Genomic DNA, 18325 nt, shown 5'->3' with positions numbered 1-18325 from the left:
TTTTTCTAATGATTTTTAACTCCATGTGCGCACATGCAAGTGTGTTTATATTATTCTTCTGTATATCGGATATATCAAGTATAAGTGATTTTTGAAAAAAAATACAAATCTATGCTTCAATAATAGTCATTAATTCATATTGAATCATTTCTGGCATGGAAATCTACTTGATGCTCATATTCATTCCTTTAGTTATGCGTCCTCAAGGCAATATATAGCTTTCATTATGATAAATTAGTTAGTTCAAGGCCTGCATAGTGGGAAATGAACACAAAATAGACACATTTCCACTAAGTATCCTAACTAATTCTTAGACATCAGAGAAATGCCCCTCTTTGAGCATGCAATACATCAAGTACAAATAATCTAAGAAAAATATTTCTTATTGTAAAGAAAAATATTGTGAAGTTCAGAAAAAAAAGAAAGTTTATAGCTATCTCGTACACTGATACTCGTTACCTCCGCTCACATGCAGCTGCATGCAATCAGTTCCTATTTATTAGCATAACTCATATACGATCGAAATGACATATACCACTGAATATTATTATTATACGGTTGTACTACATACGAACACACATCCATATTCATGTATATACCACATCTTCATGATAGTTACTCTGAATGACCAAAGCAGCAGCAGCATTTTGTATTCTGTTCTTTCATTACTCTGAATAAGGTCAGATAAATTATAAACATTTATGGACCACCTCTGCAGGTATCAATGGGTGCTCTCTGAAGACTACTGAAAATTTTGAGGTTCTACGAGGCATTCCTGTAGGGAGGTTAATGATAGAGACAGATTCTCCATATTGTGAGATCAGAAATACTCATGCTGGAATCCAGTTTGTAAAATCGGTTTGGCCATCCAAGAAGAAAGAAAAGTATGAGCCAGATTCAACAGTTAAAAGTCGCAATGAGCCTTGTTTAGTCAGGTAAGTCAAGACAGCTTTGCATGATTTCCATTAACTCCAAGTTTCCTGATTCAGTTAGTATTTAGACCGGTTCCCGAGTTTCAACTGAGAAATGCACTTCAACACGTGTAGGGATTATTTGTTACTCATGCACCTTGTACCCCATTCTCTTTTTTTTTTTCTTCTAAAGAGGCCAGCCAAAACTTATGCTCTTCTCTGTAAAAACATTAAAGAAGTAAACTTGCCTTTAAATGGAAATTTGGAATTCTCTCTTGATCAATGAAGTTCTGAGCATTGTTAATTAAGGGATATGAAACCTATTTCATTAGCCTCGTACTCCGAGATGCAAAAGCAAATTTATTCTTCTTCTTTTTTCTTTTTTTGCTGCTTCCTTATAATTCTCAAAGCATTTCATTGTCATGACTATCCAACTATCGTTGGACTGCAAGTTGAATTCATCAGCCTTGTCTTTTATCCATATTTATGTATGGACATCACTTTTGCCTCTGAAAAATTCTTGTAACTAGACAATTATCAATTTCAGGCAAGTCCTTGAGGTAGTGGCTGGATGTAAAGGAATCACCGACATAGAAGGTTTAAGTAAAACTATCTACCACAACACATGCAGGTAAACTAAATGTGTCTCATGCTGAGATGATCTCACTGGATGTCACTAAAAAGAAATAAGCCTTGCCCCATCACACGGCCGGCCGGAGAACCGACTATGACGGCTCGGCCGGGAGGGGGATATGGAGCTACTCACCGGCGGCGCTGCACCACGGCACGATGGCCGGCATCACAGAGAAGAGGGGGGGGGGGCATCACACAGCCGGCTGGAGAACCGACTACGACGGCTTGGTCGGGAGGGGGATATGGACCTACTCACCGGCGGCGGCGGCTCCTCCTCGGCGCTGTCGACCTCGGCGGCGGTGGCTCCTCCTCGGCGCTGTCGAACTCGGCGCGGTCACACACGGCGGCGGCTCCTCGGCGCGGTCAACCTCGGTGGCGGCGGCTCCTCCTCGGCGTGGTCACACTCGGCGGAAAGGGAGAGCGCGGGAGGCGGACGGATGGACAGCCTGACTAAACAATAAACTAAACACCACCTTAAGTAAGTATCTAGTACTATCTGCTTGGCGTCAGGGTACTCGTTTGTCCAGTTGTCGAGCACATCAAAATATGTTAATATGTTCAAGAACCTTGTGCTTACTAGATTATTATCACACCTATATACACTTTTTTGCGGTGATTCAGCCACCTATTCTTTATATATTTGACTGATTAGCTGAAATGCCTGTGCGTTAATATGAATTTTTTTAAACAAAACGTGCCTATTGTTTCAAACAGAAGTTCTAAAAAACAAATTTATTAACAGAATGCCATGCAAGCAGGCCTTTCTGGCAAAAGAATACATGAAGGCAAGTTGTTAAGGATTACTAATGCTTTAGGGGAAAGAGAACACATTCAATTCAATATATGAAGAAGAATTTGTTAGAGCAAATTACGACAATTAATCATTCATGCAGATTACAAGTAGTACGACATCAGTAATTTTGAGGAGAAATAGAGTGCAAGAAGAACGTATAAGCATCATCATAAGGCAACGTCTATGTACTTACAGCCTATACATAAAGAGTTACATCAGCTGTCTTCACTCGCTGCATAGTGAACATAAACTCTCTGCAGTCAACAGCCATAACACAGAATTGTCTTTCCATTGCTGCACGATAACGCGTGGTCTGGAGCTATCCTGGCTAACATGTCGTGCGGGTGTGCCGGGCTAATTTGTTGTACGAGAGGAATCATTTGTTTTGTTTTTTTAGAGGAATCATTTGTTTTGCTTAGTAGTGAAGTATTGCTGTAGTACATCGTTGTCGTTCCTTTTGGGGCTTGTCAATCGCTTTGGGACTAGAATAGTGTGGACGCTGTCAAAGGAGCCTGGGCCGAGTCATCATCGTACGGACTGCCGATGGACATGAACCATGGTGCGCTCACTCTCTTCGTGACCACATGCCATCCTCTACATAAACAGACCCAAGCTAGCTCTTCCCTCTCGCTAACAACACTTGTCCCAGTGACCGAGTCGTCCTTCTTCTTAAACCTTGTTGCAGGCAAAGCTGGCTGAGCTCCACCAGAAGCTAGCCATGGCAAGCGTGGTGACCGCAGGGCTCACCCTCGTCGGGGGCGCCATTGGGGCCTACTTCTTCTGGCCCGCGGCGGCTGGGGTGGCCGGGGCGGCCGCTGCCATGAAGGCGCCCGGAGCTGCCGGATTTCTCATCTCCCGTGCGGCGTTCCTGGCGAACCCACAGTTATATTTCCAGATCCTCCGCACCGCCGGCGCCGCGGCAGCTGCCGCAGCTTTCGCGCTGTAGCGAGTACGTACGTCTGCATGAGTGTCGTTCCTGTGTTCGCCGCGTTGCATACAACGCTAATAATGGATCTATCAATATTATCTAGTTTTTGAGAGTGTTTAAGAAGTGTGGATCTAAGTAATGTAACTATCTAGTACTATCTGCTTAGTGTCACGGTACTCGTGTTTGTCCTGTTGTTGAGTACATCTAAGTATGCTAATTAATCTGTTCAAGAACCTTCTGCTTACTAGATTAGTGTTACACCTATGCTTGTTTGCCATGATTCAGCCACCAATTCTTTATATATTTGAGTGACTAGCTGAATTGCCTCTGCGTTAATACGAAAGTTTTTATACACAACGTGCCTATGGTTTCAAACAGAAGTTCTGAAAAATAAATTTATTAACAGAGTTTACCATGCAAGCAGGCGTTCCTGGCAAAAGAACACATGAGGGCAAGTTGTTAAGGATTACGAACGCTTTAGGGGAAATAGAACATTCAATTCAATATATGAAGACTAATTTGTTAGAGCAAATTACGCCAATTAATCATTCATGCAGATTGCAAGGTAGTACGACATCGGTAATTTTGAGAAGAAATAGAGTAAAAGAAGAATGTATATTGACTGTTGTTTGTTATACACAAACTTTGGTGACAATGATCTATTGACTGTTGTGTTTGTTTGTTGTACTCAAACTTTGGTTCCTGCGCTGCTCCTGGATGGTTCTTTGGTAGGAAATGCAAATCTGCACTTGCTTTCATCTGACCTATTGTCAACAGTTCAACACCACTCTTTTGCACTTTGAGGTTAATTCCAAAATACATATGTCTTATTAAATATGTCTTGTCATTTATCTTATCATATACTTATGTAGATTGTAGTCATGTCACCTGTGATTTAATTAAATTTATCATATGAGATGCATATTTTGTGGGTTACAGTTTGGTGTTTTCGTTCAGAATTATCAATTCCCGATTGAAATCAATATATTACTGATCCGACAATGTTGTTTTCAATTTTCCAATACAGTCGATGCCATATTCGTTTTCGGTATTATCGCTTCCAATTTTGTTTCTAAGAACAATATGAAACTAAAAATGATTTTAATATTTTCTCATCGTTTCAGACCTTTTTAACCCCTAAATAGACCCCATCAAGCTCTTCCCCAACATGCGTCGGTGCCTTGGAAATTAAGCATAGGCAGTAGTAAGGTCTAAACTGCTCCCACGGAAAACAATTCATCACTTAGTAACGTTAACAAAATTGATGCATATATTGTACAAAATTGATGCATATATTAGTAGACGAAGTTGCGGGCAGATTGGATACAATATATGCATCCATAACTAACTCGAATCACATAGGAATCAATAATATCGAGAGTTGTGTTCCTGACATTATTGAATGTCTTAATAAACTGCCGAAGAGTTTTACTGCTCTCCTGGCGAAGACGGTGCATATCATCTTCTTTCGCGGGATGCTCATAAGGTCCCTAGAAGTTGGCCAAGAAAAGGTCACACCAGTGTTCTCACTAGTAGACTGGTTCTACTGGCAAATGGGTCAACCATGAATGGGAGGACCCTTCAAGCGTGGTAGGGATGTAATTTTCCATCACTTTCTCATCCCGTCCAATCGCTTGAATAGTTGTTGCATAGATCTGGTGGAATTCTAATGGATTAGAGCTTCCATCGTACTTCTCTAATGTGCCAGGTCAGAATCTATCTAGCCAGCATACTATTAGGAGATTGGGTGTGAAAGCCCAACACCCTATAACCATCGCGGTGCTTATTCGATAGTCGTATTGGCTTAATTCCCAGAACTTGGCCTAGCCCTTCTGGGAGATCTATCTTGATGTTCCACTATGTTGTGATGTTCGTCAATGTCGTGGTGTAGATCTTGCATAGGGTGATCTTTGGGAGGCATTGTACGGCATGCACGACAGTCATGGGCATGCATCCTTTCATAGGCTTGTCTAGCCTCTCTCCATCGACCTAGGGAAACTTGGTTGTAACTATTTCGGCATGAGTTACTCACCCGAGTGGTAGATCTCGTCAAGCTGGAGGCTTCTGCCCAGTGCTCTGCATAGGTGATAATCCCATCAACATCCTTCAGCCACTGTGCCCATTTGCAGTATTCAACATCCCTTGAGGCAGATTGGAGAGTAGGGTTTTTGCCCCTTGCAAGTATTGGGCAATATAGGAAATAAACTGGCCTCCGTTACCTTGTTGGTCCAATGAGCCAAAAATCATTCAACCATGTGGCATTTGGCGATTCCCATGATGTTTGTGCTCATGTAGAACATATGCTATTGTGGAGTGTCTTGATGGAATCCACTCTTGCCATGCCTCGTCATCACTGTTATTTGTAACGGGGCTCTCATGGCTAGGATTAACCACCGCCAGGTCCTCCTGCTGATCAGTAGAGTGTGCATCGACCCCAAAGTCTTGCATGTCTTCTCCGTCTGTAGATGCTTCAAAATCCAAGAAGCGAGGTTCATCCTCCGGAATCTTCTTCTTTATTTGGCAACTATTCGGTGGAAAAAAACCACCGGAAACTGAGGCCCTAGCCATAGTTGGGTTTTCCGATCTACTAGCTGTATGATCACGTGAGTAATTTATCTTGATCTTCGAGCTCCAGGGTTTGATGGCTGAAATTTGTCATCAAAGATCGAGGAACCTCTATCAACTCATCAGACTTCACATATATAAATGAGAAGATCAAAGTGCCATAAATATCACTCAAAATGTCATTCCTTCCCTCTTTCCCTCGATTGTTTGATGGGGAAGATAGACTTGCTAGCATGCAGTCAAAGTCGAGGAAGCGTGTAATCCCCTGCTTTAGGTAATTAGAAAAACTTTTCTTTCCCTGTTAAGGTAAAATTCCAAGAAATCAAATAGATTATCTTACTGTCAAGCATTGCTTAAAGAACAACCTCACCTGACTTGTGCCCGTGTTTACTCAGAACAAGATTAAAGGACATCAAGTAGTATATAACCTGTATTTTATCTTAACTTGATGAAGATCTACCGAGTAAGAAATTATCTTGACTTTGAGTTTCACAGGATGATTATAAAAAAAAATGTTCAATGAAGCAAAGACCTCAGATAGTCATACAAGATAAATTATTCTAGAAAATTCATAAAATAGAACTGATCCTGGTTTTGAATTTTTCTTAAAAACTAGATCCTCAACATCAAGGTTTTGACCCCGAACCTTTTGGTTGTGGTAGTGGCGGAGTGCCTGTTGAAATTTTGTTGACCTTATCAAGACCTGATCCCTCATTTCCTCAAGGAAATCGATATTGTTCACTCGTCGTAGAGTCTAACTTTGTTTCGTAACAGCTTCCACTCGTGGAGATCCAATATTTAGTTCACAAGGAAGCATCGCCTTTGCTCCATAACTAGAAAGAAACAAGTCTCAATAGTCGCCCGACTGGCAGTGGTTTGAACGGAATAGCACCAAAGAAAGTTCTTGGACACAAACCCTATTGGCCAACATAAACCATGCCTAAAGGCCTTTTCGACTGGAGTTTGGAAGGAAACATAAGCTCCATAAATCCCTCCATGGATTTCATCAAGTAATCTCTTACCCTACGTCTGAGAGATGCACTTCATCAAGACTCTGTTGGCTCCTCTTCGATGGAGGATACCATCGGCTGGAGTACACATTCTAGCTTTTCGAGCAATTCTTTCTGATTTAGCATCATCATCAGGTACAGCTCGATTCGCATTCATGGATGGTATCCATCCACATTTCTTCATACTCGAGTGGTGCAATGATGCTTTGTGTTACCCCAAGCGAGATGGCAGTTCTTTATGACATCTCGGGTGAAATATTGACTCTTTGAGGTACCTCGAGTGCTATGTCCTTATTAGGGACAACCACTCCCTCCACTGCCTTGACTCTTTGTGATACAAACAGCATCGAGAGTTTTTATACAAAAACCCCCAAAGGTGCTAGAGATTGTGAGGAAGCTAGCCTTACCAGTCTATCGGCTAGAAAATTATCCCTTCTCGGGATGTATTGTACTTCTAATCCGATGAAATGCCGCTCAAGCTTCCTGACCTCTAAACGGTATGCGACCATGGTTAGGTCAAAAGATTTATATTCCTTTTCGACCTGATTTGTGACTAAGTATGAACCTCTCTTCACAAGAAGTCATCGAATTCCGAGCGAAATAGCTACTCAGAGACTAGCTAGGAATCCTTCACATTCTGCCATGTTGTTCATGGAAGGAAAATCAATCTAAAGGGCATATATCAAGGTTTTCCCTATTGGAAATATTAGAGTTACCTTAGCCGTTGAACCATGAAGTGTCAATGAGCCTTCAAAATACATTGTCCACATTTTTCGGACTTCATGCTCGTGGTCACTATTAGACACAGGGTTTAACCATTCGATCCACAAAGTCAACTTGTACTTGGGGTTTAATAGCTGTTCGGGAAACAAAATGGATGTCGAACTCCCTATGTTCTACTGACCGCTTGGCCATTCGCCCGATTGCTTCTCGATTATGGAGAATGTCTCCTAGCCATGAACTTGGCCAGAGTTGGCTGACCGAAAATAACATTGTATGCCATCTCAAAATATGCCACGTCAAACATAATCTTTTATGTTCGAAACTTCTTAGGCGTCCCAAAAATGATCGGGAGGGAGACTCGGCCAATAGGTTTGGCTGAAGAGCCTGGGATTATAATGTGAAAAGCATGCTTCACAGGCTCAATCTTGGTTCTAGGTACCTGCATAGCATCCAATGTACCAAGAAACAAGATATTCAAAGAACTTGCACCATCGACAAGAACTCGATTTACCTTACAGTTGTTGATGATAGCCTTGACCCTGATCAAGTAACGATCAGGGTGGTTGATTGAGTCAAAACAATTGTTCTTTCAAACTTGATTGGGACGTTAGACCACCTGAGGACCTTTGGCACCAAAGGAGTTGTGGCACAAATCTTCTACTTGATACACTTGTACTGTCACTTTGACTCGTAGGTGGCAGATCCCCTAAACATGTGGCTGATGGTATGCTCACCACTCTAAAATAGCATATTATCATCCTCGTCATCTTCTTCATGCTGTTGGGGTTTAGAGTCAGAAGGCCTACTTGAGAATTTTGTTTCGAAGTTCTTTTCTACCTATTTAACCATCATACATTAAGTAGCCAAGTCATGTGTATCTAATTTGTGAATAGGACACCACTTTTTTGTGACCTTCTCCAATGAGGGTTTCTTACCCTTGTCGGGAAAACGACGAGACTTGAAGTCCTTATCTCAAATCATAGCCATAATGTTTGGCGCCTCAATCTTCTTCTTCTTCCTAGCCTTATCGACTTTCTTCTTAAGCTCGTGCTTGTCAGTCGATTTGGAGGTCTCGCTCTCCAGGCTAGGCTAAGGCATCCTTCCCCCCTTATCAAGGTAACGGCTCTATTCTACTGCTTCTACTACTACAGCATAGCAGTCAGCCATATCCAATAGTTCCTTAACACTTTGAGGCGGACACATGGCCATATCTTTAGTTAGCCTCCTATTCCGCACTCCTTGTAGGAAAGCTCAAATTATAGAAGAGTCAGTGATTTCATGAATTATATTCTTGATGTTACTGAACCTCTTGATGAATTGCCATAGAGTCTCATCATTCTCCCTTGGCGAAGGCAATGCAAGTCATCTTTCTTCCCAGGACGATCATAGGTCCCCTAGAAATTGGCTAGAAAAAGGTCACACTAGTGTTCCCAAGAGTAGATCGATTATGCTGGCAAATTGATCACCATGAATGAGCAAACCCTTCAAGTGCCATGGAGAGGTAATGGGCCACAAGCTTCTCATCTTCTGCGACTGCTTGGATAGCTGTTGTATAGATCTGGAGGAATTCTAATGGATTAGAACTTCTATAGTTCTTCACCAATGTGCTGAGTCGGAATCTATCTAGCCAGCGTACTTCTCAGAGATCTAGTGCCAAAGCTTGACAGCCGGTAATCACTGCAGTGCCTCTCCGGTAGTTGGAGTCATAGCCTTGACCCTCAGGAATCACATTATTAGCATGATTCCCGGAACTTAGTTAGGTCCTTCTGGGAAACCTATCTCGGTTTTTGACTCTATCGTGACTTTCAATGATGTTGTAACATAGATCTCGATCAGGCGGTCTCTGGAAGGTATCGCATGATGTACTTTTCGGTCTTGGGAGCACACCCTTTCGTAAGCTAGTTTAGCTTCTCTCTCCTCCGAGTTGGAGAAACTGGGTTGGAGCCATTTAATAGTGTGCTACCGGTCCGAGTGGTAGATCTTGTCGATCATGAGGCTTCTGCCCGTTGCTATGCATCAGTGATAATCCCAGCAATGTCTTCCAACCACCGCACCCCTTCTAGAGTATTTAACCCTCCTTGAGGCAGATTGGAGAGTATAGCCCTCACGTCTTGCAGGTACCGAGCAGCACCATCATCACTTTTATTTGCAATGGGGCTCTTAGCTCAGGACTAACATCTGCATTGTCTCCCTGATGATCAATAGAGAGTGCATTGACACCATAATCTTCCATGTCGTCTTGGTCTGTAGATACATCGGATTTCGATAAGCGAGGTTCATCCTCTAGAATCTCCTTCCAGATATTGGTGACTACTCGGTAGCAAGAGTTACCGAATGTTGAGACCATAGATGCAGTTGGGCTTTTTGACCTACTAGAGATATAATCACATACGTAAGTGATCATCTTGACCATCGAACCCTGAGGCTTGATGGTCAAAATTTGCCATTAGAGATCGAGGAACCTCCATCAATTCGTCGGGCTTCACGTAGATGTCAGGTCTGAAGTCATCGTAAAACCTGTCATCGGAGTTGTCCATTACTAGGGACTTGATGCCCTTAGTTTATAAAACATGTCTTGTCGTAGCTCCACATACGGCACTAGCTGTCGATTAATTGTAAAGTTGATTATGTAAATACTTATTTAAAGTAGGGATACTTGGTCATCAAATGTGCATATCGAAAAGGAGGATACAAGATTTTATATGGATTTAGGCCTCACTTCGGATAATAGCCCTACATCCTATTCCACCTTGATTATTCTCAGAAAAATACAATTACAAAGGGGATGTGTCTATATCTAATCCAAAGGATCTCGGCGAGTTCTCTCGCATTTTAAATCCTGAATCCCTTGTCAGATGTATCTAATCATGGCATGAGTCTATTGTAGATCTCAAAATATTGTTTCTACTCCTATCCAATCTCAATAGGTTGTTTCTACTCCTATCTAAATAGGCTTGCTTTATATTGCTTGTCTGACATAGAGTATTCAACATCCCTTGAGGCGGATTAGAGAGTAGGGTTTTTTTTGCCTTGCAAGTATAGGTACTACCAGAATTAAACTGGCCTTTGTTACCTTGATGGCCCAATGAGCCGAAAAATCATTCGGCCAGGCGACGGTTTGCAATTCCTGCGACGTTCTTGCTCATCTCGAACGTATGCTGGCGTGGGGTGTCTTGGTGGACTTGACTCTTCCTGTCATGCCCCGTCATCACTATTACTTGCGATATTAACCGCCTCTAGGTCCTCCTGGTGATCAGTAGAGAGCGTATTGACACTGTAGTCTTGCATGTCTCCTTCATCTATAGATGCGTCGAAATCTGAGAAGCGAGGTCCATCATCCAAAAACTCCGTCTCTATTTTGGTGACTACTCAGTGGCAAAAGCCACCAGATACTGAGGCCACCATCGTAGTCAGGTTTTCTGATTTACCAGCCGTATGATCACGTGAGTAATCATCTTGACCTTCAAGCTCTAGGGATCAATGGCCAAAATTCGCCATCACATATCGAGGAACCTCCGTCAACTTATCAGGCTTCAAGTAGATGTCGGGTCTGAAGTTTTTGTAGAACCCGTCATCAGAGTAGCCCATTGCTGGAAACTTGATGTGCTTAGTTGATGAAGTATGTCTGTCGTATTCTTATGGACGGTGCCACCTGTTGATAATTATTAAAGTTAAGTATGCAAATACTTATTTAAAGTAGGGATACCTATTCACCAACGGTGTATATCGAAGAGGAGGACACAAGATTTTATACAGATTCAGGCCTTCCTTAGGATAATAGTCCTACGTCATGTGCTCCCTTGATTAATCTTAGGAGAAGATAATTACAACAGGGTGTGTTTAGATCTACTCCTATGAATCTCAGCGAGTTCTCTCGTGTTCTAGATCTTGAAGCTCTTGTCAGTTGAATCTGATCGTGGCTTGAATCCACTATTGATCTCAATGGGTAGTTTCTGCTTCTATCTGACCTCCACATTTGATGTACCCTCTCCCCTGTTATATAGTCAGGTCAGACAAATGTATCATACTCGGAGTCTCTGAGCATAACCTTCCTAAATTGCATTCCTTCCGAATATCTAGATGACTCATTCCTAATCCCGGGATGGTTTCCGTATAGGACAAGAAAATTCCCACACATGCTTTATTTACCTCATAGCGGTTATCAAATCTATCGTATTGGATGAAAGACACGTATATGGAGGTTATCCCATCCATAGGATGTATCATAATTCTAGTAATCCCTAATTATTAATTGTCAATTCCTCATTAGGACGGTTCACTCTTAATAATTTGTAGAAGGACCCTATGTCATGCCACCACAGCCGAGAGCCCTGTATATTGTTTGAAGCTTATACTAATTATTTAGATACTGAAGACTTAGAATGAGATGCTCTGGGGCTGAGGTGCCTGAGGCGGAGTGGGTTGGCTCTGGGGCTGAGGTGCCTGAGGCGGAGTGGGGCTCTGGGCAGAGGTGCCTGAGGCAGAGATGCTGGGCGCTGGGACAGGCGTGACGCTGGCGATTGTGACTTCTGAAAGCTCAATATGATATCCCGTCTGGGCCACAGAATGAAGTTTCTAACAGCCTCATCGAGAATCTCCATACCCTCAGGTGTGCTGATTTCAAGCTTGTACTTCATTAAAATCGGCTGCACCGAGTCCACTTGTACCTTGGCGTAACCGGCTGGAATATCTTGACTGTGAAACACACGGCCTGAAATGGCCTGGCCAGTGGCAGCCTCGACAGTGAAGTCTCCCTTGCCGACCGAAACATGAAGAATGCAAGGGGTAGCCTCTTTGATTTCATCCACTGGATATCTCTGGCTATCGAAATGTGTGGACCTGGCGCTGCTCCGAAATCCTGGGCTGGTTGGTTGCTCTATCAGCATTAATGCCGCCCTTTCCTTCTCTTTTTCATTCCACATCTTCATGAATTCGACCTTAACCTGTTCTTGTATCTGTTCCTCTAGGGTCTTCTTATATCTATTACGTGTCTTGTACTGGCCCGCATCGTTTGGGAACCCATGCTTCCATCCCACTTTTGATCCGATACCTCGAGTGCGACCCTGGTGTTTCTTGTTCCCCAGGGCCTTGGTAAGCAGGTCATTCTCCCTGTCGGGCTCTAGAGACCCTTCCTTAACAAGCCCTTGGATGGTCTGGGTCACCTCCATAGTCTCGGGGCTATTGAAGGCTAAGTCCCCAAACTCGGTTCGTTGTGATCGAGCGTAGACTCAGTTCCTGCTTCGCTCGTCACAATTTTCTAAAGGGTTGGGTTTCCCAGCCCGGACAACCTCTTCTTCTTGCCTCCTCCACTCAGGAATTTTGGGGGCGTACCCAGATGAGCCCAGGTGATGGTGGTGCTTATTCTTCTTCGCAAGGTGCTTGAACGATTCACCCAGTTTGATGGCATCAGGTGTGGTCTTCTGCCTAACAAACTCTGCCCATTGCTCTGGTGTAATCTTTCCGTATTTATTAAAGGGTACCAGATTCTTCTTCACGAATTCCTTGTTGAGCTCACTCTTCCGCCCTGGAAGCTTTTTCCCATAGTTTTCAATGCATTCTGTTTGGCTGCTTCTTCTGTTCCCTAGGAGAATCGGATGGTTCTCTGCAATGTTGCCCATAGGAACTCCTTCGTCTCATCCGACACCAACCGCCAATCAGTTACAGTGATTGGGACGTACTCCTTGACAAGGAATCCGCAACCGTTGCGGAATTTGGCGCAGGCCTCACGAGGTGCAATAGGCTCCCCTTCAACACTGACCTGTGTTATTGTATAAATGCCGGACGACAACTTGTTTCTGCTACACTCGCCCCTTCTTCGTTTCAGCGTCGGCCCAGAGGGACCCGAAGTTTCGGGCATAGATATAGCGGTGGGTTGTGGCGCAGAATGTTGTGGCGCAGATGATTGACGTGAAGATCTTTGCACCCTCACCCTCTAGAGAGAAAAAAGGAGAGTTGACATCAACAGAAGATATTCCTCCATTTAATAAGTATAAAATGCATTGACTCAACTAAATACCTCTTCAGCGGGATCATACTCGTTGTCACTTTCCCGACATCGGATCTCCCGATCGCACGAAACAGGGCTCGGGCTGTGATACGAGCCCGAGCTTTTGCTGCTGTCGGAGGAGGACGGCTGGTGAGGGCTTGGGTCCCTATCCAACCTCTGTGCCGGGGAGGCCTCTATTGCGAGCGTCCTCTGTGCCGGGGAGGCCTCTATTGTGAGCGTCCTCTGTGCCGGGGAGGCCTCTATTGCAACATCCGACATCCTTCTTACTTCTGGTTTCTTAGAGGTTACTGTCCTCTTTTGCCCCATAGTACTTAATCGACCGCTGGATTATTTTTGCCTAGAAAAAACTAACAAGTATGCTAGTTTAAAAAAAGGGGAATTTAGTAGTAGTGTAAAATGCAAAATAGAGTATCATACAACACAAGAAAAGCATAGAAATTAGAGAGCAGAGAATGACAATATTGGATTATTCCACGAGGTTGGTCTCAAGTTAGAACATAAATTATCCTAGCTACACTATACATGTGGCAATTCTTGAGATCTTTTTGCTGGATAGGTTTAATGGATGGGTTGGGATGAGCTGGCGGTTGGTTTGAATCATTGAGTTGTACAGTAGATCCAGCACTTATAACCAGTCTTCCAAATCTTGTGGTCCAGTATTTGGCCTGTTCTTTGCTTCCACTTAACTTTTCTAATTAGCTACTTTGTTTCTCATTGAGTAATATGAATGTAGTCCATCCCCATAGTATAGCTTTTATCCTAGTTTATCATTTCTGGGGTAAGGAACACTTATGCTGATATAGAGGCTGCTTATATGTGTCTTATAGAAACTTATGGAGCCTGTGAGGAAAACATCATTCTGTATGGTCAAACAGCAAATTTTTCTAATGATTTTTAACTCCATGTGCGCACATGCAAGTGTGTTTATATTATTCTTCTGTATATCGGATATATCAAGTATAAGTGATTTTTGAAAAAAAATACAAATCTATGCTTCAATAATAGTCATTAATTCATATTGAATCATTTCTGGCATGGAAATCTACTTGATGCTCATATTCATTCCTTTAGTTATGCGTCCTCAAGGCAATATATAGCTTTCATTATGATAAATTAGTTAGTTCAAGGCCTGCATAGTGGGAAATGAACACAAAATAGACACATTTCCACTAAGTATCCTAACTAATTCTTAGACATCAGAGAAATGCCCCTCTTTGAGCATGCAATACATCAAGTACAAATAATCTAAGAAAAATATTTCTTATTGTAAAGAAAAATATTGTGAAGTTCAGAAAAAAAAGAAAGTTTATAGCTATCTCGTACACTGATACTCGTTACCTCCGCTCACATGCAGCTGCATGCAATCAGTTCCTATTTATTAGCATAACTCATATACGATCGAAATGACATATACCACTGAATATTATTACTATACGGTTGTACTACATACGAACACACATCCATATTCATGTATATACCACATCTTCATGATAGTTACTCTGAATGACCAAAGCAGCAGCAGCATTTTGTATTCTGTTCTTTCATTACTCTGAATAAGGTCAGATAAATTATAAACATTTATGGACCACCTCTGCAGGTATCAATGGGTGCTCTCTGAAGACTACTGAAAATTTTGAGGTTCTACGAGGCATTCCTGTAGGGAGGTTAATGATAGAGACAGATTCTCCATATTGTGAGATCAGAAATACTCATGCTGGAATCCAGTTTGTAAAATCGGTTTGGCCATCCAAGAAGAAAGAAAAGTATGAGCCAGATTCAACAGTTAAAAGTCGCAATGAGCCTTGTTTAGTCAGGTAAGTCAAGACAGCTTTGCATGATTTCCATTAACTCCAAGTTTCCTGATTCAGTTAGTATTTAGACCGGTTCCCGAGTTTCAACTGAGAAATGCACTTCAACACGTGTAGGGATTATTTGTTACTCATGCACCTTGTACCCCATTCTCTTTTTTTTTTCTTCTAAAGAGGCCAGCCAAAACTTATGCTCTTCTCTGTAAAAACATTAAAGAAGTAAACTTGCCTTTAAATGGAAATTTGGAATTCTCTCTTGATCAATGAAGTTCTGAGCATTGTTAATTAAGGGATATGAAACCTATTTCATTAGCCTCGTACTCCGAGATGCAAAAGCAAATTTATTCTTCTTCTTTTTTCTTTTTTTGCTGCTTCCTTATAATTCTCAAAGCATTTCATTGTCATGACTATCCAACTATCGTTGGACTGCAAGTTGAATTCATCAGCCTTGTCTTTTATCCATATTTATGTATGGACATCACTTTTGCCTCTGAAAAATTCTTGTAACTAGACAATTATCAATTTCAGGCAAGTCCTTGAGGTAGTGGCTGGATGTAAAGGAATCACTGACATAGAAGGTTTAAGTAAAACTATCTACCACAACACATGCAGGTAAACTAAATGTGTCTCATGCTGAGATGATCTCACTGGATGTCACTAAAAAGAAATAAGCCTTGCCCCATCACACGGCCGGCCGGAGAACCGACTATGACGGCTCGGCCGGGAGGGGGATATGGAGCTACTCACCGGCGGCGCTGCACCACGGCACGATGGCCGGCATCACAGAGGAGAGGGGGGGGGGGCATCACACAGCCGGCTGGAGAACCGACTACGACGGCTCGGTCGGGAGGGGGATATGGACCTACTCACCGGCGGCGGCGGCTCCTCCTCGGCGCTGTCGACCTCGGCGGCGGTGGCTCCTCCTCGGCGCTGTCGAACTCGGCGCGGTCACACACGGCGGCGGCTCCTCGACGCGGTCAACCTCGGTGGCGGCGGCTCCTCCTCGGCGTGGTCACACTCGGCGGAAAGGGATAGCGCGGGAGGCGGACGGATGGACAGCCTGACTAAACAATAAACTAAACACCACCTTAAGTAAGTATCTAGTACTATCTGCTTGGCGTCAGGGTACTCGTTTGTCCAGTTGTCGAGCACATCAAAATATGTTAATATGTTCAAGAACCTTATGCTTACTAGATTATTATCACACCTATATATACTTTTTTGCGGTGATTCAGCCACCTATTGTTTATATATTTGACTGACTAGCTGAAATGCTTGTTCGTTAATACGAATTTTTTTAATCACAACGTGCCTATTGTTTCAAACAGAAGTTTAAAAAACAAATTTATTAACAAAATGCCATGCAAGCAGCATTCCTAGCAAAAGAACACATGAAGGCAAGTTGTTAAGGATTACGAATGCTTTAGGGGAAAGAGAACACATTCAATTCAATATATGAAGAAGAATTTGTTAGAGCAAATTACGACAATTAATCATTCATGCAGATTACAAGTAGTACGACATCAGTAATTTTGAGAAGAAATAGAGTGCAAGAAGAATATATAAGCATCATCATAAGGCAACGTCTATGTACTTACAGCCTATACATAAAGAGTTACATCAGCTGTCTTCACTCGCTGCATAGTGAACATAAACTCTCTGCAGTCAACAGCCATAACACATAATTGTCTTTGCATTGCTGCACGATAACGCGTGGTCTGGAGCTATCCTGGCTAACATGTCGTGCGGGTGTGCCGGGCTAATTTGTTGTACGAGAGGAATCATTTGTTTTGTTTTTTTTAGAGGAATCATTTGTTTTGCTTAGTAGTGAAGTATTGCTGTAGTACATCGTTGTCGTTCCTTTTGGGGCTTGTCAATCGCTTTGGGACTAGAATAGTGTGGACGCTGTCAAAGGAGCCTGGGCCGAGTCATCATCGTACGGACTACCGATGGACATGAACCATGGTGCGCTCACTCTCTTCGTGACCACATGCCCTCCTCTACATAAACAGACCCAAGCTAGCTCTTCCCTCTCGCTAACAACACTTGTCCCAGTGACCGAGTCGTCCTTCTTCTTAAACCTTGTTGCAGGCAAAGCTGGCTGAGCTCCACCAGAAGCTAGCCATGGCAAGCGTGGTGACCGCAGGGCTCACCCTCGTCGGGGGCGCCATTGGGGCCTACTTCTTCTGGCCCGCGGCGGCTGGGGTGGCCGGGGCGGCCGCCGCCATGAAGGCGCCCGGAGCTGCCGGATTTCTCATCTCCCGTGCGGCGTTCCTGGCGAACCCACAGTTATATTTCCAGATCCTCCGCACCGCCGGCGCCGCGGCAGCTGCCGCAGCTTTCGCGCTGTAGCGAGTACGTACGTCTGCATGAGTGTCGTTCCTGTGTTCGCCGCGTTGCATACAACGCTAATAATGGATCTATCAATATTATCTAGTTTTTGAGAGTGTTTAAGAAGTGTGGATCTAAGTAATGTAACTATCTAGTACTATCTGCTTAGTGTCACGGTACTCGTGTTTGTCCTGTTGTTGAGTACATCTAAGTATGCTAATTAATCTGTTCAAGAACCTTCTGCTTACTAGATTAGTGTTACACCTATGCTTGTTTGCCATGATTCAGGCGCCAACTCTTTATATATTTGAGTGACTAGCTGAATTGCCTCTGCGTTAATACGAAAGTTTTTATACACAACGTGCCTATGGTTTCAAACAGAAGTTCTGAAAAATAAATTTATTAACAGAGTTTACCATGCAAGCAGGCGTTCCTGGCAAAAGAACACATGAGGGCAAGTTGTTAAGGATTACGAACGCTTTAGGGGAAATAGAACATTCAATTCAATATATGAAGACTAATTTGTTAGAGCAAATTACGCCAATTAATCATTCATGCAGATTGCAAGGTAGTACGACATCGGTAATTTTGAGAAGAAATAGAGTAAAAGAAGTTA

The 18325-nt window shown here is 42.9% G+C and overlaps 2 protein-coding genes across 2 annotated transcripts; both read left to right on the top strand.

Moving 5' to 3' along the window:
• The first annotated feature begins 2948 nt into the window (after positions 1-2948).
• Positions 2949-3498, top strand: LOC133912449 (protein EGG APPARATUS-1-like). Its single transcript, XM_062355183.1, has one exon. It carries the CDS (start codon positions 3056-3058, stop codon positions 3281-3283), a length of 228 nt encoding a protein of 75 aa, XP_062211167.1. The 5' UTR covers positions 2949-3055; the 3' UTR covers positions 3284-3498.
• A 13896-nt stretch (positions 3499-17394) lies between these two features.
• Positions 17395-17945, top strand: LOC133912442 (protein EGG APPARATUS-1-like). Its single transcript, XM_062355170.1, has one exon. The coding sequence runs from the start codon at positions 17503-17505 to the stop codon at positions 17728-17730; it is 228 nt and encodes a 75-aa protein (XP_062211154.1). The 5' UTR covers positions 17395-17502; the 3' UTR covers positions 17731-17945.
• The last annotated feature ends 380 nt before the right edge of the window (positions 17946-18325 follow it).

The sequence above is a fragment of the Phragmites australis genome, chromosome 1 (genome assembly GCF_958298935.1).
Source record: "Phragmites australis chromosome 1, lpPhrAust1.1, whole genome shotgun sequence".
Lineage (NCBI taxonomy): Eukaryota > Viridiplantae > Streptophyta > Magnoliopsida > Poales > Poaceae > Phragmites > Phragmites australis.
This window is presented reverse-complemented; position numbering and strand designations above follow the sequence as displayed.